Source organism: Halictus rubicundus, chromosome 13, assembly GCF_050948215.1.
Source record: "Halictus rubicundus isolate RS-2024b chromosome 13, iyHalRubi1_principal, whole genome shotgun sequence".
In the NCBI taxonomy this organism is placed as follows: domain Eukaryota; kingdom Metazoa; phylum Arthropoda; class Insecta; order Hymenoptera; family Halictidae; genus Halictus; species Halictus rubicundus.
Window position 1 is genome coordinate 4,143,058 of NC_135161.1, and position 20,398 is coordinate 4,163,455.

Sequence of the window (20,398 nt, forward strand, 5' to 3'; positions counted from 1 at the left end):
GAGATACATAGAGAACATGACAGCTTTCCGAAATTTATTAATAACTAACAAATTAATGCTTCATTCTGCATTCTTCAATCATAAAAGTTCACCAATTAAATCTCTAAAGTTGTGAAATTAATTATTTTCTATACATCGGTCAATTTACTTGACGTTATTTTAGGACACGGATTGAAATAATTGTTAATAATTATTTAATCGAACACAAAAACCAATTGAATACTATTGGTGAAAATATCTAAAGGTTCATTCTATATTCCTCGATTGCTAATATTTATGAATGGTGAACGAGTTATTAATAAATTATTTCTGAACGTTATATATTTTCCTTCCGATTATAGATTATTATAAGAATAATATTCTTTCCGTGGAGTGCTTAAGTCTTTCTTTGTCGGATACCAGCTCTGTTGGCATGCGCGCCTAATACCTACCAGGGGATTCGAAATGCCGCAAAAAGTAGGTGGCACGAGCAAGACCTCTACTATCTTTGTCGCACAGTATGCTCGTCCTTGTCTTACTAATTAGAGGGATAGGGAAATAATTAGTACAAAAATCCGCCACGGTAGAATGACGCCACCATTGAATTTTTGGCGCTTCAGCCGTTGTTTTGTTGAACATTTATATATTAGATGATTCCAGCGGAATTTCTTTGCATAGTATCGATGCGTTGAATTTTTTTGAATACTTCTGTGCCCATAGTTTATCTTTTTTTATGTTTAATTAATAAGATGCCACGCCGTTGAAAAATTCTCGCAAGATGTCGCCTGTAGTCAATGGAAGCAGCCGACCGACATTTGCTTTACCTAACCTGTGATGTATTTTAAACAATGGCCAGTGGTCGAAATGCAATTCTGACTCTTTATCGAAATTTAATTCGAGAAAGCAAAAAATGGAATCTATACAGTTTTAGGTAAGTCTACAATTTAAGTGCTAATGACACTTTGCTGTAAAATTATTAACGTTGAAATGAAGTTAACCCAAGTATAATGTTCACACTGACATAATGAGTAGTACACATGTGTTTTTTACTTTTTGTGTAGGATGTACGCATTGCGTAAAGTACGGCATGAATTTAGAGAGAATAAATCACTTGTAGATCAAGCGGAGATTACTAAACAATACGAAAAAGGAAAAGAAGCATTAGACATTATTAAGAGACAAGCGACAATTGGAAATCTCTATACAACCAGACCATTGATTATTGAAACTGTTAAGAATAAATCCAATATTATTTAAAGGAGGAGAACGATATTAAAACAACATGTAGTTATAGCGATAAAGAAGGTTTAGAAAATAAATAATGAAAAGGAGATGTTTGTTAGCATGAATACATATTTATTAAATTATAACCTCTTACATGAAGTCTCACTCCTACAATTCACATTAATTGTAGTGATTCTAAATACTTATTATAATGCGGAGAACAAAATATTGCTATTACATTGCTACCAATAACTTGAAATCATATTAAACGCCGGTAATACAAGTGAAGTGTACAAAAAATATATACTCGGTTCTTGATAACAGTAGCAACCACAAGGTTGGACGATTCCACCTGAATGTACCTATACATAAAAACATATATATATAGGTCAGGCATGGGATTTGACTATGTAGATTTGACTGGCTCGTTCAGTGATGGGATATTGGACGGTTTTTCTCGCGCATGCGCGACGGTTTAGGGTACCGTCATCACCCCGCATAATTTCGCAAAATTTATTATGAATTGATTTTGCAAAAAGGAATGTGTAACATGCGTATGTCATTCAAATATTAATAATAATTTACCAGAAATTCGTAGCACGCTTGACTCGTCGTCTCGTCTTGGACTTTTCCGGTACTTTCGCGCCAATAATAATGCCCCACTACTTTCTCCAGAATATAGATACGTTACTGCTTTAGGACGCGCATGCGCGAAAAAAGCCATCAAATATCCTATCACTGGGCTCGATCCGAGGCTTTTCGAAGGCTACGCCCCCTTGTCCCGGCCGCGTATCTCGCTCCGATGCTAACAGTGAAAGGGTTCTCACACTGAGAGCCGAATTCTTCAAAAATTAATTGGCACGAGGGGAAGAAGAAAAAATTTGTTTCTTCTACAATCAAATGATTTTGGAAAAAGATTTTGGAGGGCTTTTGTAATTTTAAATTTAGTGTGCTAAGGCGCCACGCGCAGTTGTTATGGTACGGGCCTGAGATGGCTCGAGAACTTTGATCGTCAGGGGAAGCGAGACGCGCGGCCGGGTCAAGGAGGCGTGGCCTTCGAGAAAGCCTCGGAAAATGCTATTAATTCCGAAGCCTGTCATACATCAACTTCCTTACCTACTTAAGAAAATACTTACCTCTTTATGGATGGAAAAGGACGGCTTTATTTTCTATTTGATTTCGATTTAATTAAGGAAGAGGATTCTATGAATGAAAATCGAGGGGTACGATGCTTTGTTTCAAATTATTAACGCTCAAAGTCCGCCAATAGCAATGTCGAACAGTGAGTCAGATCTAATTCTGAAACATCGCCAACGCTACACATATTCATGATGACCTGCCTATGTGCGTAACCACTCTGGTACTAGAGTAGGCTGTGGCGCAACTACTTATATTATACAGTATACAGGGTGTCCCAAAAATGTTGTACTACCTTGAAAGGGGTGATTCCTGAGATCATTCGAAGTAACTCTTCCCTTTGCGAAAATGTTCTCCGCGGCTTTGGAGTTATTAACGAAAAACATGGACCAATCAGAGCGCGCCTACAGCAAACAGATTCTGTCTCGACCAATGCCAACGCAAAGTCACGATGAACGGAACCTGTAGCCGCGCTCTGATTGGTCCGTGTTTTTCATTAATAACTCGTTAACAAAGCCGCGGAGAACATTTTCGCAAAGGAAAAAGTTACTTCGAATGACCTCAGGAATCACCCCTTTCAAGGAAGTATAACATTTTTGGGACATCCTATATATGTATACATATACGTAAGTATCGTACACTGTATGCATAGGAAATAGGAAGCGCAAATGTTGGTTGGTGACGTTCGAAGTTCTCGCAGAATTAGCTGGAGCTGGAACTGGGGAATTATTTTGTCTACTCGCGTATATAAGATACCAATAAAATGACATAAATAGAAAATTATGTTTCGAACATCTAGAGAACAGTTTCGTGTAGACGGGCTCAGCGGTCGTCAGTGACATAGGGAAAGAAAGTTTCGAATTTCGAATGCGATTTTGGTACAACTGAGAGAACAGATCAGCTGTTTAGGTTATTCCACAATGACAGATGGCGGAAACCTGGAGAGGTAGCAATGGGTGATTCAGTGCTGTGAACGTTTCAATCATCTGGCTTGGAAGAATTGGCAAAAATGGCGATCAGAAATTTAACCGAGCCGTACATTTTGATGCGGAATAATGCGTTACGAAGTAAACGCATATATCCTGAACAGGTATCGTGGTTCTAACCTCGTAGAAACGGAAAAATTTCCTAGTCAATTTATTTATTAGGAGAATCCGAATGAAATTGTGTGAATGGTTAACTGGTCGGTGTACATATTTTCCAGAATCTATCCGATCGAACGGCACTGGTAGCTTCAGAGCCAGACAGTTCGGACAACGTGGAATTAAACAATATCATCTTAGAAAATAACGCACCACCTGTTTGGATAGACGCGTTGGTACAGACGCAAGAGATTCTAAGTAAATTACGCGACAAAGTGGACTACTTGATAGAATTGCAAGGGAAACAATTAACCAGGCCAACGTTGGACGACACATCGCAGGTTTGTTGATGATTACAAGACATGTGTCAAGCTTGTCTTGTCGCATCACATTTAAAGTTAACGTTAGTCGTTGTCATTGTACAGTCTCTCCGATCTATTTCGATTACATCATTGTCAAAGAACAAATTTTTAAAAACATGTATCTACAGGAAGAAAGGCAAATGGAACAACAAACGCGTGAAATTGGACGGTTATTCTCGAACGGTTACCGACAAGTGCAAAGTATAAAAACCGCAGCTAGACATGCCACTAAACCCGTAGAGCGACAATTGGCGACGAGCGCTGTATCTGCTCTCTCGGCTGCTCTGCAGGAGCTCGCTCTTCGTTACAGGTCTGCTCAAAATCACTACTTGACGCGTACGTACCTCATTGAAACATATGTAAACCACTGGCGGATTTATACTTCTGTCACCTAGAGGCTACCTCTACACCTCAGCTCTCCTTAAAGAGCCACTCCTTCCTCGTACGCTCTCTTTTACGCTTTCTCCCCATTGGTTTATCAATAGCACAAAGCACGAAATCATTAGTTCTATCCTAATTTTGTTCAACCTATTTTTCTGATATAAGGGGAGTTATGTACTTGCATTCTGCATTCCCCTCCTGTAGGCTTTAAATGATTTCTTGTAATTTCAAACATGTTATTCTTATCTTTAAATTGGATAACATTTTTATTTATTTCTTTTTATTGTTGTGACTTGCACCTTTGGTGTTTTTCCAAAAATTTACCGCCCTGCGCTATAGCCCCTACAGCCTTCCCCTAAATCCGCCACTGATCTACACCAGTTCTATAGACTTCTAGTCTTCGGCAAATCTTTCCGAGTCTCGAGCGATCGCTCTTATCGTTTCAGAGATCAAATCGAGGGAGGAGAGAAGCAATCAGTTTTTTACCGAAGATCAGTCGATATTTGCGAACAATGCCACGAATGATACGTGGTTGTTCGACTCCGATCAAACGAACACCGAATCGTGGTACGAAAATGAACAGGAACAACGTCAAGATTCCGTACTTTTACAGTTGGAAGATCCGAAAGATAGAATGAAGTTTGCTATGGAAAGGGAAGAACAAATTGGCAGCATAGTACAGAGTATAGCTGATCTCAGACACATATTTGAGGTGATCTACCATCCGTTATCTTGGCGTTACGTAGCTAAATCTGTTTCGAGCAAATTTTGTGCAATGTTTGTATGGTACTTTACAAGCAAAAGGCGATCAATTTGGTACCAAACCCCGCTTGGAGCAGAATTTGGTCCCTATTTGCTATGAATTTGGCACCAAAAGTTGTCGACAAATACCGAGTCAAATCGAGGCCACACCTTAGCTTCGTTATAGAGGGCAGGTCGGTCGTACTAAGCCTTGCTCTACGAATACATATTGGGAAAAATTGGAGTAAACCTTACTGTAGGAGGAAAAACGGAATTTTATTTAAACTTCTAAATCATATCATTTTAAGTTTCACGCATTTTCAATAATTTAATTTTGTTTTCTCCCCTACAGCAAGGTTTATTCCGATTTTGCCCGATATTTGCTTTTAGAATAAGGTTAGTTTTGTTCTTAGTGCGACTGACCTGACCCCTATAGCGAAGCCAAGGTTTGGCCTCGATTTGCTCACGATTTAGCATGGCATTCCGTCTGCGAACTTTGCACCCAAATACCGAGTTTAATGCGGAAAGCGATGGATCAGAATTTGTAGAAAAATTTTGGTGGCAAATTGCTTACTGGGAGGTACTAAATGCTTGGTGTAGAACGTTTCGAAATATCATGAACCTTCTTCGTTCATACAGGATTTGGCGAATATGGTACAGGATCAAGGCACTATCTTGGATAGGATCGATTACAACATTGAACAAACGCAAGTACAAGTGCAAGAAGGTTATAAACAATTAAAAAAAGCGGACTCTTATCAAAGAGCCAATAAAAATTTGTACTGCATAGTTATTCTTGCCGGGGCTATTATTCTGGTCAGTTTTCTTTTCGTTGTATTCAAAACATAAGCCGCAGAACGTAATGTTTAAACGGATCTGGCGAACACCCGGAACCGTTACACAGTCAAGTTGTTATTCCTTGATATTTCTGGGAAGGAAACACCGTTGTTGTTGCTGTTGTAGTAGTATGTGTTCTATACGGAATAAAACGTTCAAGGAAAACCGAAAATACAGAAAATACAACGCGACCGGAGATATAGTTGAGCGAATGGGACGTCGCTTCTGCAATTTGTACAATTTTCAATTTCACCGTTCGAATCGGAAATTTTCGGTGAACTGTCGAATAAAAGAATTTAGGTGCACTCGAGATTACTGATAAACTTTCCGATAGATAAAAAAGAGAAGAGAAAACAGGAGAAGGCGATCGCGTTCGAAATCGGTACTTCACGAGGAAACGTCGTCCTCTCTGTTCAATTGAAAAGACTTAATAAACGAATGTGCGAACATTACAATTCAATGCAATGTTAACCGCGCGTAAATATCTTATTGGATTGATTGAAGTCTCGAAGATGTGTTAATAAATAGCAAGATCGGTAACGAAATGTATTGGTTCGAGTGGTCTGTCATTCGAATAATCTTCATATCTAACATTACGAGATACCTTCCCCTCCAATACTGCATTTTTTATTACCAACTGAGAGGGGCAATGCGTACACCCTCGTACGCTTCTCGCTTGGCCGTATTCGGCCAGCCGACCCAACGAACGCGTTACTCGATGATCTAAAAGTTTCGTACATAGATTGAGCGTTTAAAAAATACTACTCTGTAAAAAGTATAGTCGAATTCGCTATTCTCTATTTTCTATTCGCTATTCGCGTATGTCTGTATATCTGTATGTATCTGTTGCGCGATGGTGGTGGATAGTCTATACGGTTATCTCGTACGCGCTCGGTTGTGGTCACGATCCTGTACGAAAAACACGAATACAAAAAGGTGGACACGATTAGCGTCTCAGGTGGCCGACGTCGTCAAAGTGTGCGCTAAAATTCCGAACGCTCCGCCGAGTATGTAACGCACAAAATTGTCACCGACCAAGGGGCCCAGAGCGTAGAGACCTGGTATTGGCGACTTGATCACCTCGTACGTGAAGTCGTCGACCTCTATCGGGTTCGATTTACCGTCGATAAGCTCGTCAGCGAGTCTTCCGAGGCCGACGCCGCTGCCACCTTCGAAGTACGACAAATCTGGTTTGTAGCCTGCGAATATAACAAGTTATACATATTATAACATATCGTATGCTAACTGTACAATAACGATATACATTTATATATGCAAGGTACACGCATCGGCCAATATTACAATGTATAATATAATATAATATAATATAATTGTAGTATAACCGAACACCCACCGATCAGTATCGCGACGGTCGAGACGCGAAACGAGCAGATTCGATCGTCCGGCGACGAGAGCGTGGCTGCTCGAATGGGCTCGTTGGTGATGCGGTCGTTTCCGGCTGCGGACACCTCCAGCAGCGTGTATCCTGGCAACGCCCTGTACAACGGGTAGTTGGTACCACCGTCCTCCATCATTTCGTAAACTTTGTGATACTCCGGGTACATGGAACTGGGAAGGCCCAGCAGTTTCTCGTACTTGGTGTGGTGCGTTTTCTCGTCGTCCGACTTCCTCCACTCGGTAGATGTGTCTCGGAACGCGTGCAACACGGGAATGCCACGAAAACGCGCGGCCATGATCGCGTCCGCCGCGCTCAACCCGGAACCGACTACGAGAACGGGTGCGATCTGTTTGCAACGGTCGTGTTGCTCCTCGGCGACCGTGATGGAACCCGTAGCCGGTCGGCGTCGTCTGTGTCCGCGATCGCCTATCCGGTGAAACGAGGGTGCGTCGACGTGCGTTCGCCGATCGACCAGTCTATCCAATTTCGTCTCGAGATCGTTCAAATAATGCGTCACCCATTCGGGCTGCGAATCTTCGCCGGGTATTCCCAATCGGTTCGGCGAATCCGTGCTGCCCGTTGCGAGGACCACCTTTTTGCATCGATACCGAAACGGTTTCCCAGTTTCTATCTCGAATCCGTCCACTGTCCAACCGTACCGCGTGGAGTCCTTGGACCGGTTCGAATCGTGAGCGGCCCTCACGGAAGTGACCATGGCCCCGCTGCAACATTACAGTTACCGGATTTACCGTTGCAGACCTAACCTACGATAAAACGATAAAAGATAAACGGAGTCGTGAATAGACCGGCGAACGGACCAACCATCGAAAGTATTGCTCCAATCCCTTTATCCGGACATAGTCGTCGTAATAGGCGGCCACCGTTCCGACAGAAATTCTGCTAGCCGTTTTATGCGCGTACGATTCACCCTCCACCGCGCTTGTTTTCCGAAGCTGTTCGGACTCTACCATCGTCTCCCACTCCCTGATGTCTAGATCGGGCAACGACATCCACCGGTTCAAGCTGATGGTCAGCACGTTCGGATCCATCGACTGGAACACGAGATCGTAAACGTGAAAATAGAAACATACAAGTGGAAACTGACTGGACGGATAAAAGCGCCGCGGCGACAGCGTGCACGATCGCTAACCTGCCACGCGCCACCCGGTCGGCCTTTCCCGAGCACTACGTGGTCGATCAGCTTGTGCTCGGGATTCTGCTCCCTGGATATCCAACTGAGAAGGGACGGTACGTCCAGGCCAGTGTCTACGCAGGGGTGCTGCAGTTGGTCCATCAGAAGGGCCAGAGGTCGGCCTCCGACTCTACCCTCCAAACCGGAAGAGAGACACTTGAGTTTGCACCTGGTGCTGCGGGCCAAACACCAGTCTTGCGTTTTCCTCTCGCATCCTTCGAATCTGTGCTGCCGCCGGTTACCGGTACCGGTACCGGTACCGGTACCGGTACCGGTTCCAGTTCCAGTTCCAGTTTCAGTTCCAGTACCAGTTCCAGTTCCAGTTTCAGTTTCGGTTCCGTTTCTCTCCGACCCACCGTTCGCGGTACTCGAATACAGCCTAGCGGTCAACATCTCGTCTCCGGGATGCGGCTCGCCGGTGTAGTACGGCCAATTTCCAGCGAGCATGTAAGATAAACAAATACCGCTAGGCCCATTTCCTGCGAATCCGGAAAAAAGCAAGCGACGCGTCAGTCAACCGATTCTCGTACACGATCTCGTTTTCATCGAGCGTGTCCCGCGTACCTATAATTACCACATCCTTGTAAACGACGTCGTTTTCCTCGTCGTCGCAACAACACTGCATCGTTCTTCCGATTCCGCGAACTGTAACAAACGATTCAAATTCGTGAGAAACGCACCGAAGGCGTGGCTCGGGCATCGCGAAGCGATGCAAAACAATGTGTGCACCATGTACGAATTAAAAGCTCTGAAACCGCTCGAGCACCGGATTACGCGTAATAATACGGCGTATTTCTACGAACGAAAGGCGATCGATATTTGCAGCGTGCAAAAACAGTTTTGCAAGTAACGAGTCGACTCGCGATCAATCACGCTGATCGTGATCGCGTACCAGGGCGATCGATCCGCCGATCCTTGTCGAAGCCGGGCACGGCTTCGCGTTGCGATAGCCGATACCCGTCGCTGTTCGCGTGAATTAATCTGAAATCGTGGAAAGTCTTGGCTCGAGATGCTACCACTATATTACGCAAGAGATCGCAATTACACGACAAGTGCGCATGCCGCACGTCGAACCATTTTTTTCCACGACACGTGCGAGACTTATCGCCGCGACAAGTCCGACACTCGTCTTACACGTATCCGTATCCACGATAATCCACTAAATTATTTCGACTATTGTGTTTCCGCGTGAACGACTTTCAGTCGACTTTGAGCAGGATAATTAACAATTAACGTGGCGCCGCCGGTCATCGGTCGTCCGCCGTCGCGGCGTCGTGTTTAATTAAAAATTCAGCTGCAATCATTCGCAATTACAGCAGCCGGTTTGAAATCAATCGACGATCTATAATGCAGCGTCATATAAACTCGATAAGGCATGACGCGTCAACTTCGTTCCGAGCGATTATTGCAATTCGCGGAAACGATATCTTACAATCTTAGTAGAGTGTTCCCAGTATGAAAACGAATCGAGAAAAAAAAACAACACGACCGTGTAAGGAGCTCGTGGTCGCACCGGCGGATACGAAAGGACAACCAACGATTTCGTCAGATCCTTCCGTAAGAAGCAACTGCACACCAGTTCGACGCTGGTCGGACCTTAGACGTTGGTCGTGGCGCGTGACCTACGCTACGGTGAACCTAACGCCGGCAGGTCAATTATTTTCCAATCCGTTGCATTCGCGTTTATTTATCTCGATGCACGGGCTCGATCGCGTAAGCGCGGCCGTGTTTACCTCGTGGATGAGCAAGAGATCGAAGCCAAGTCTGACAGCAAGTCCGAGTCCGAGTCCGAGTGGCGTCTCGCTCTACGTGGAATGTAGTCTGTAGAGGATCCACGCGCGCGAACGGCCGGCGTCCTACTGTACGGCAAACGGAATGCGATGTAACGTGAACGCGTGCGTCACTGATCCGCGGGAGAACATTCGTACCGTGGAAGGTCGCGATACACACCGCGCCGGCGACATACTTCCGTTAGCCGTTGCGTTTACTAACAATACATGCAATCCCCACGATTCGCGTACCTAGCCTACCAAAAAAATAAAAAAAAAAAAAAACAGTCTCGGTCTCGATATCGAAATCGATCAGCGTACTCCCCCGATGGCGGGTTATGCTACATCGCGGCTCGCATTAGATCGATCTCGGTTACGGGCGTTACGACGGATTCCAAGAGTCCGCCCTCCTTTTCCTATTAACCCTAAAATCGATCGAGCAACCTACAAAATTGATGAACAACTCGTCGCGCGAATCCCAAGTATACGCGACCGAAGGTCGGGTTTCGTATCAGCCTGCCTTACATTCTTTTGTTCCCTTTGCGTAATCCACCGCCCGCGAAAAAACCGGTTTATATGCCTTTCACCACTCGACTCCCCGACTCGACCCCGACGAGCATGGCCACGCTAAAAGATACGGACACTTTGACCCGATGCATCGGTATTTCGTTGTTGCTCTTTATGTATACGTACAGTACACGGGGAATGCCGGAGTCGCGCCGCGCCGCGCCGGCTCGCACCGCTCTTGTACGTAGTCTGGCTCGATTGTCTTGAAATCTTTTCTTCGAAATGGAATGGAATGGAATTGCGCAGCCGTTCGGCCTCGTAATCGGTTTTGCGGTTTACGGCACACCGTCGAACGACCGACTCCACGTGCTTTTTCCTGTTATCTTCGTCTTGTTTCCACCGTTTTCTTCACCATGGTACTGTGTACCGTATATGTACTCGTGTTCGCGTTGTTCTATTTGCGTGAATTTCTTTGAGAGAGAATCGTTGTCAGCCTCCGGTACCTCTTTAAACTCGGCTTTAAAATAGCACGTGTCATTGACAATAATCTTCTCGAACGTGCATATATGTATGTTAGGTAGTTACCGGTTCGATGTTTCTCGAGCCAGTTCGAAAACTCAACCGATCCGCCGCACTGATCGATCTTCTTTGTCCTTTTTCACCGTTTCACTATTCCGCCGTTTCACCGGTTCACCTGGCCAGTGTTGCGGTAGCGTTCGTGCGCGAACTTATCGCGCGTAACCGCCACTTTCTCAATCAAACGCAATTCCGCGTTTTCCACGATCCCCATGACTGGACAGATTTTCGAATCCGACAAGAAATTACGTAACCCGGGTCAAGCGTCATCTTGGAAAAACGATGACGCTTGCTAAAAATAAGATGCGCGCTTCCGCGCTCGTATCGAATCGCGTCCGATGTTGTATTTTACGTTAGACACGCCGCGATTCTTATCGTTATCTTCGGTGCTCGCGGATAAATCCGTTGCCTCTCGTCAAGTTCACATTTTCAAATGCTAAAAAAGCGGTGCAGCGTCACGCGCGTAGGAGAACGTATCTTTGCAGTATTGTCCCCTTCAAATCGAACGATTCTCGTTCGGCGGCGCCCGATTCCGATGCTCCTGGCCATCGTTCTCAACCTGTTTTTATTCGGTTGTCGTGACGATTCCTGCTTAGCTTATAAACGCCTTCCTATATTTATCGATTCGACTCGATTCGGTTGCCTTTGGCTTCGAATTCGATAGCTACTTTTCTCTCACCGTGACGCGACGCACCCTAGTTTTTCTAGCTTCAACGTACGGCTCTGTACGGAATCGTTCGGAACAAACAAGCGTGTAGAGATATGCGTGGACAAATTAAACGTTCGAGTTTTTCCACACCGGCACAGTTCGCGGACGCGTCGTGATCTTATCGTGGAAGAGGTTAGGTTTCGTTGTGCGCGACGCATGTCAGCAGTCAGCACCCGGCTGTTTATGGCAACACCTCCTTCCTTCCTATTCCTAAAGTAACGATGCTACTGTAGAAATAAAATATGTTAAACTCGGCCTTAGTTTTGAGACAAATGCAAGAAGAGACTGAGTAGATGTACGATAGAGGATACATATCTTTGAATAATTATGCGCTTAAATTCTAACATAATAAGTAATCAAACTTGGAAAGCTGTGACACAAAGACTAGCATGTAAGTTCAATATTGCAATTAACTGATCAAGCAATTTATATATTTTTGTATCATATCTCTGCTTATGGGCCAAACTTGTCCTAAAGCCAGTTTAATTTAGATAAAAAATGATGCTACCAGTCGGTTATGAAGAATGCTCGACACGACCTCTTTCTTCATGACTTTCGAAACATCCTACTGTAATTGCAATTTCATCGTTGCGATCGTCCAACAAGCTTCTCAACCATCCGACTAGCTAATTTAATTTGTGACAGTTTCTATCTTCATTTTTGTTTCTAGTTTTTACGGTTACGCTTGTGTCTTTCTAGTATCGGACTTTATCCATGTCCACAGAGATGCGCGCGTCGCCTGCCATTTAAATCACCGTATACCGTGTGAGCAGAGAGGAAATGAGAGTGCTCACGCCCGGGATTTTAGTGTCACCGGTATAGTGCTGCCCCCTAGTCTAATTTTTAGCCTGGACGAGAACCTGCACCATTAGCAGCGGATTCCAAATAATGCCAGAGTGGATGCACCGACGAGATATTTAGAAAGCTGCCATCCTTACGGGAGAATGTGTCGCTCGAAAAATACGGTGTTTTCTACCGCCCTCTAGGATAGATTTTGGCTGGAGTAAGAAACAGAAGGCCAACGACGGTATCTCGTCGGTGCAGAAGACCACTAAGGAAATTCTCGTCGGTGAGAAGGTGAATCATCACCGACCCATATCGATTATCATATGTTACATTCTCCGACGAACGTATTCGAATTAAACAGATATTTTTTTTTAGTGTTGCTTTTTAAGATTTAAAATATTGAAAGTAAAACTAATATCAAGGACAAAAAATTCGTAGAAATATTTCACGTAAGAAAGTATTAAAGCATAATTTTAGGAAAATCAATTTCTACTTCCAATTTCATATGAGATACCTTAATTTGTAATTTAAAAATATTTCATGAACAAACATTATTTCCTTACACTTTTTTTATAGATAATTGTTCCAAGAATCGATCTGTGGGAACAGAAATATGTTGAAAACCAGAGTAGCGTTTATTTAACGTACTATTCCGAATAATATAGAGTTTGAGAGAGAATCACGTGGATGAATTAATATAATCTAAAATAATATAATTTTTATTATAAGGAAAATTTTTATTGAAATAGACATTTGAAACAGCGAATAAAAGATAAGAAAATGATTTGTTACGCGTCAAATAAAAATAATTATGTTATCTTTATTCCACACGTAATGAATTTATTCGACGAATAAAGATAATTTTTCATTGGGTTGAGCGATTCATCTTTAGCGTGGAATAAAGTGCTCATTTTCATCTGTGTCTTCATTCGGCGGTTTATTCGACTTCGAATAATTTTCGGAGCCGTGTTCGAATGCTATAGAGGACAGAGCAGTCAAAGACTGGCGCGCGCATTACAGTGTATGTAGTTGTATCGCCCAATGACCGAAGCAAGGATCGAATAAAACTGCAGACACTTATGAATCGTAGTTCTTTTTAGACCTTTGAAATATTGAATGATTTCATTTTTGGTTTAATTTAGCTTTACACAAGCTACACAAGTAAATATCCTCGGAATTATATCATATTTGGTTTCATTTTAATCAGAAAAATGCCACCAATACGTTGGTAAAAGTTTCATAAAAAAGTAACGATAAATAAAGAAGTTTTGTAATTGGGTTTGTTGGGTCTTCTGGTCTCACACCGATATAGCCGACGATGTGTGGCGCACATCTCGGCGACGAAGGCTCTCGAGCTTCGCTGTCCGCTTCTCCGTGCAATATTGTATCGGAGACGGACATTTTCGCAGTCTTTTTGTCACTAGCGCTTAGTGGTCATAGGTTTCTTATGACTTGTAGACGGATATGACTCTTAGGTTTCCAGCGTGCCCTGTGCATTTCAAATGCGACGCTCGGCGAGAACCTCCGATTTCGTATTCATGTCAGTAAAAAGTACGGCGGGACTGACATACAACGAGATTTCACTGTACTGAGTGTTTATTGCTACTTTTTCTGCTCGGTGCGAAGGCCTGCTACAGCCAGACTTGCACAGAGCCTTGAGGGAAACCCAGGACCTCGAGCTTCTTTATCTACGTTCGGCAGTGAATCAAACAATAGTATTTCCTGGCCGATAATTGTTCCTGGCCAGATCCGCGTTTTAGATCGAGAAAACCCTGTAATGTCGTTCATTGTTATATTAGTAGGTGAAGGAGGTGGTTCAGGTAGCAGCGTGACGCAGTAACCCTGAAGGGAATATATTGTTACGTACGGAGACTCTGTTTACGTGAGTCTCTTACACCCTTCTTGAAACCACATGTTTTTCCCTGCAGGAGGTCCGGGCCATATGCCATGATTAAACAATTACGCCATTAGGGAAAAGTACACGCATATGGGAAAATTTGGAGGGATGCCTTCCAGACTTTTCCGTACCTCCACTGGCTTCTTTTTAAACAAAATTGGACTATATAAAGGGTCCAAGTTCACCAATGTAAAGGTCAACCCGACGTAAACAACGCGCAATCTTTGCTGAAACACGTCAGTTTTAAACTTCCACATTTCATCCGCTTCAACATGATTATTCTTGCTCAAGGTCATTTCAAGGTCAAAAAGGTGGTATCCACTAAATTCAGTTTTTTATTGTCTATCATGCTATCGTAAAAAATATACTATTCCATTTAAAAAAACATCGGTGACCTTGAAATTTCATTAAAAAACACAAAATTTTTCTTCTTCACCATTATATTGCCCCCTCCAATAGTGTCACTTTGTTCTCTGAAGTTTTCTGATTCGAAAATAAAGAGAACTCGATTCTCGAGTTCTATTTATTTCATTTTTGTGATACTCACCCGGCATATATTTACAGCGAACGATGAAACAACCATTATTATCATCCCCATACACGTTAACATCATTGTGTCCGTGTATGTTTTAACATATCTTCGTTTACACATTCGTAATGGTATGTTAATTATTAGAAAGGTGCAAGATAAATAAACTATGTAATTATTAGACTGCGGATCTTTATGCAAAATAGAAAATGCTTGCATTGATTGCAAGACACAGAAGCGAAACAAAAACTTTTTCTTCTTTTAATTAGTTTATCAAGCTGTAACCAATATGCTGATGTCCTTAAATCTTTTTAATATGTTCACTGCTTTAAGTTGTGCTTACCCATTTTAGTCATGAATGCATAAAATCTGCAGTCTAGTAATTATAATAAAATATAGACGGATAATACAGCATTTTAATAATATTTGAATGAATAAGATACTAACGTAGCAGCGTGACGATGTATATCCACAGCTGATGTATATCTATCCTCTCCAACTTTGAAGTTGCAGCTTCGTCGATCGCGTTTCGCATTCGATAGCTAGAGGAAGAAAAGATGCAATTTCTAACAAAGGTTTATTGTGCACTTTTTTCGTGTATTATATAAATAAATATTCGAAGTACTAGACTCAATATGTTATACATATAACTAGACTGCAGATTTGTATATAAAAATTATACAATTATTAAATGGAAAATTATTTAATAAATGAGCCGTCTATTTTGAAAGTGGCCTAAGTCCACTTATACTTAAATTCAGATATTTAAGGGTTTGTGTTTCGATAAAATTAAAAATATACGTATAGGCTCAAGTGTATCTCAAAGAGTTAAATTTACAGTTCCTATTAAAATAATAGCAATTACTAAGTGAATAACATGTGTTTTCGATTCAGATTCGTTATAAAATTTTAAATAGCCCAAGTCCATTCAACATAATTTAAAATGCTTCAAATTGAAAAAACAATACGCAATTTATTGTATATATCTTTACAACACTTCAAAAACACAATTTATGTAATTCAGGACATTTTCTAATTACATAAATTACATAACAATTTACTGCTCATCTACATTTTGTGCATCAGGGAGGGATTTGAAGAAGTCATGGTGCTCCGGTGGTATGTATCGTAGTAAGTCCATCGTGTTCTTGTATTTCGCTATTGTAATTCGTCTTGTATTTTTATAAAGTGGTGTCAATACAATATTTTCGAACTTTCTTGGTCTACCCCGACGTGGTAATAAATCCAGGATTTTAAACTTTGCATTCTCGTACATTGATATCTTATAGAAAATTTTACATGGTTCATCTCTCAAAAAAAGCATCCAGCATATTTTTAACCAATTTATTGTTTCTCCGTTGATATGAAATCCTCTTGTTTCATTTCATTTAGAACGAAGTTATTACGGATTTATATGTTGTATCGCGAATATGCGGGCAGCCGGTATATAGTTTTAAGATATAGACTTTAGTTAGACTTTAGGGACACTTTAGGACAGGCATGCAGCGAAGGCCGGAAAAAGGCCATAAAAAGGGAAAGCGGCATTGACTGGCGTTGGGTTGCGAGCGACGATGGGCCTTTGGCACATTGACGATGTTCATGCCCATATTTGAGCATGGTGAAAACTCCGGAAGGGGCGAGCGTGGGCCGCCAGGGGGGTGCGAGCAGATTATTCAAAGTCTCCAAATTATTGAAAAATAATTGGAAACCCCCGTTTAAGATAGACACATTCCTAAAGAACCTTAACGTTAAGGCCTTAAACACCATCAATGCCTTCTGCACTGCAAACAACATAATTTTATAACATCCTTTTACATGCACTCCTTATACTGCTCGATTAATCAGTATTAAATAGTATAAGAATAGTAAGATAACTTCGTTATTTGCCAATTCAAATAGGAATATGTATTAGGTTCATATGTCCATTTATTTATAGGATACATGTGTAATATAAGAACCAAAACAATTAGGTTAACCTTGTATCCTGATACAAGATATAAGGATATAAAGACTGAGTCACTGTAAGAGCGTAAACATATTGTTACGAGTATCGATATGTTTCGATATCGAGACATTGCACCGAAGACATTTTTTGAAAATATATTGAGATCTAATAATTTTTTTGCCATTGTACCCTAATCATTTTTTACGTAGAATGAACGGAAGAATCGATCTGTGCAAAACAAAAATATGCATTTCTATTTAAAGAAATGATGCAATTGTTAATTGCACATGCACTGCTGCATCTAAAAAAAATTTAAAGGCCTACAGATGTAGTGCTCTTCGAACCATTTATCTTTCTCCTTTATCATTTTTTCGTAAATGCAATAATAACGGAGTTATGACTTAAAACAATTGCGTGGATCACCCTGTATAAATATTAGGTTGGGGAAAAAGAAATCCATTATTTTTCCGGTAGATGGCTGTAATGATCGATATCTCGTAAAGTATCGATCAAACAATTTCAGATTTATGCTCGTTGGAAAGGTGACATTTCGCACTAAAAAAATTCTATTTGCTGTTTTTTGTTTGGTCCATTCAGTTGTGAGTTACAGGGTGTTAAAAATGGAAGTCAATATGGTGCCGATACTGTAACAGCCAATTACGTGCAATTTTGGTTTCGTCGATTCCGTTCAGGTATTTTTTTTTTTTGTCAACAACTGGACCGTTTGAAGCTAGCGATTGACCAGAAACGGCCAGAATTGGCCAACAGGAAAGGTGTTGTTTTCCATCAGGACAACGCCAGGCCACACACGTCTATAGTGACTCCCCAGAAACTCCGGGAGCTTCGTTGGGAAGTTTTGATGCATCCACCATATAGTCCGGACCTGGCACCAAGCGATTACCATCTTTTTCTTGCATTGCAAAACTTCCTTAGTGATAAGAAATTGGCATCAAGAGAAGATTGTGAAAATCATTTACTAGAGTTTTTCGCCAATAGGGACCAAGACTTCTATGAGAGAGGCATTATGAAACTACCTTTAAAATGGCAACAAATTATAGAACAAAACGGTGCATATTTGACCCCAATCGGACAATCCGAAACATGTTAAATAAAGTCTTGAAGTTAACGTAAAAGTAATGGATTTCTTTTTCCCCAACCTAATATTAGATAGATATAGATTTATATATACCGGGTGGTTCACGACAAACAGGCCACCTAAATAGCTCCGTTAGGATTAGAGATAGAAGAAAATGTTAGAGAGAAAAGTTGTACTGTTAAAGGGGGCAAATATGGTGATATAAAAAAATGTTCCTATTGTAGTCGTTTTCAAGGTCTTTTGAAGGTCATCGATGATTTTCAAATAGCACCACATATTTTTAACTTCACAGTGTTGTAGCTGATGTCAAGACGAGTTCAATGATGTGGTACACTATGACCTTCAAATGACCTTGGACACATTAATAGATATAGTTTGACTACTCTGTTTGATCAACGGAAATTTAGTTCCTTCAGTCATTAGGTCTCATAACACGTATTCCGTTAACGGAAGGTGATCTCTAAGCGTACACAAACTAGATTATCAACAAACTACTGGTATGTATGCCGAGTCAGTTATGCTCATCGAATTATTGCGAGTGTATCAGTTCATCGATAACCGTTTAGCGATGCGTTACTCAAACGAACACAAGACCGATCTTATTTCCATTTATTACGAAAGTCGTCAATGTCTTCGAGAAGCTGTTCGTCTTTACAAAGACCGATTTCCTGATCGCAGATGTCCATCTCGTTCTACCTATTCAAATTTAGTTAAAAAGTTCCGTGAATTAGGCAGTGTAGAAAATAAAAGACCTGTGAAAGTGAGAAGTGTAACAAATGAAGCAAATGCAGTCAATGTTCTTGGTGCAGTAAATGTAAATCCTTGCATCAGCACTAGACAACTCAGTAGAGAAAGTGGCGTTAGCCGAGCAAGTATCATGCGAATATTTCGATTACACAAATTCCATCCATATCACATATCGCTCCACCAAGAACTTCATGGAAGAGATTTCGAAAATCGCGTAAATTTTTGTGAGTGGGGTTTGAGGCAAATTAGAAATGATAGCCGATTTTTTAGTAACGTATTATTTACTGATGAGGCTTCCTTCACAAATCATGGTGAAGTTAATTTAAGAAATATGCATTACTGGAGTAATGCGAATCCACGATGGTTACGACAAGTGGATAAACAACGACCCTGAACTATCAACGTTTGGTGTGGAATTTTGAATAATAAAATAATTGGACCCCTTTTTATTCCCGGCACATTAAACACAACTAGATACCTTACGTTTTTAGAAGAAACATTGCCCATATTTTTAGAAGATATTCCTTTAGAAATTCGTCAAGTAATGTGGTACCAACACGATGGCTGTACTGCTCATTCTTCACGTATCGTAAAAGAATTTCTGAACAATAAATTTCCAAATCGCTGGATAGGACGTAATGGACACATACTATGGCCAGCTCGTTCCCCCGATCTAACTACTCTTGATTTTTTTTTGTGGGGAACACTCAAAGATGATGTATATCGTGATCAACCGACTACACCAGAGAACATGCAAGAAAGAATAATTAGATCTTGTAGTTCAATTCCAACAGAAACAATTGAAAGTACAATTGATTGCCTTGTAAAACGTTTAAATGTTTGTGTTATTGCTCAAGGTCATAATTTCGAACATTTAATTTAGTTCAAATAAAATGATTGCACATTTTGAAGTTATCATTGTGTGCGCGTGTGTGTGTGCTTTATCATAAATTTTCTAGTTCAAGATCATTTGAAGGTCATAGTGTACCACATCATTGAACTCGTCTTGACATCAGCTACAACACTGTGAAGTTAAAAATATGTGGTGCTATTTGAAAATCATCGATGACCTTCAAAAGACCTTGAAAACGACTACAATAGGAACATTTTTTTATATCACCATATTTGCCCCCTTTAACAGTACAACTTTTCTCTCTAACATTTTCTTCTATCTCTAATCCTAACGGAGCTATTTAGGTGGCCTGTTTGTCGTGAACCACCCGGTATATGTATGTATATATAGACACATGTATATATAGTATATAGGAATATAGGTTTAAGAACAAGATGAATTTATTATGTACTTTATACAAACCAGCTTATGGGCCATATTAGGCCTAAAGCTTTATCAATAAAAAAAAAATGTATATTAGTTTTCTGTCTTATCGACAACATTAATATTGATTAATTCTAAATTTTGTCAAATAGTTTTTGGACACATTGTAAGTATTCTTTCGTTTGTTCATAGTTTCCAATCAACTGTCTAAATCAGATCTAAATAAA

General features: G+C 41.1%; 3 protein-coding genes across 7 annotated transcripts; 2 read left to right on the forward strand and 1 right to left on the reverse strand.

Annotated features, from left to right (window-relative positions):
• Positions 1 to 731: 731 nt before the first annotated feature.
• On the forward strand, positions 732 to 1,328 carry Bcn92 (LYR motif-containing protein bcn92). Its single transcript, XM_076799861.1, has 2 exons — positions 732 to 910; positions 1,041 to 1,328. Exons 1-2 carry the CDS (start codon positions 828 to 830, stop codon positions 1,234 to 1,236), a joined length of 279 nt encoding a protein of 92 aa, XP_076655976.1. The 5' UTR covers positions 732 to 827; the 3' UTR covers positions 1,237 to 1,328.
• Positions 1,329 to 2,846: 1,518 nt separating this feature from the next.
• On the forward strand, positions 2,847 to 6,097 carry Syx16 (syntaxin 16). Its single transcript, XM_076799475.1, has 5 exons — positions 2,847 to 3,430; positions 3,545 to 3,763; positions 3,913 to 4,120; positions 4,612 to 4,877; positions 5,546 to 6,097. Exons 1-5 carry the CDS (start codon positions 3,350 to 3,352, stop codon positions 5,753 to 5,755), a joined length of 984 nt encoding a protein of 327 aa, XP_076655590.1. The 5' UTR covers positions 2,847 to 3,349; the 3' UTR covers positions 5,756 to 6,097.
• Positions 5,697 to 12,270, reverse strand: LOC143360534 (oxidative stress-induced growth inhibitor 1). Of its 5 annotated transcripts, XM_076799471.1 has the most exons (7): positions 10,797 to 12,257; positions 10,068 to 10,193; positions 8,899 to 8,979; positions 8,293 to 8,813; positions 7,965 to 8,194; positions 7,098 to 7,864; positions 5,697 to 6,942 (listed from the first exon to the last, which is right to left on the reverse strand). In XM_076799471.1, exons 3-7 carry the CDS (start codon positions 8,957 to 8,959, stop codon positions 6,698 to 6,700), a joined length of 1,824 nt encoding a protein of 607 aa, XP_076655586.1. In that variant the 5' UTR covers positions 8,960 to 8,979; positions 10,068 to 10,193; positions 10,797 to 12,257; the 3' UTR covers positions 5,697 to 6,697. The 5 variants fall into 5 exon arrangements, with proteins under 5 accessions (XP_076655586.1, XP_076655588.1, XP_076655587.1 ...); XM_076799473.1 differs by lacking the exon at positions 10,068 to 10,193 and having other exon boundaries at positions 10,793 to 12,270; XM_076799472.1 differs by lacking the exon at positions 10,068 to 10,193 and having other exon boundaries at positions 10,797 to 12,269.
• Between the last annotated feature and the right edge of the window lie 8,128 nt (positions 12,271 to 20,398).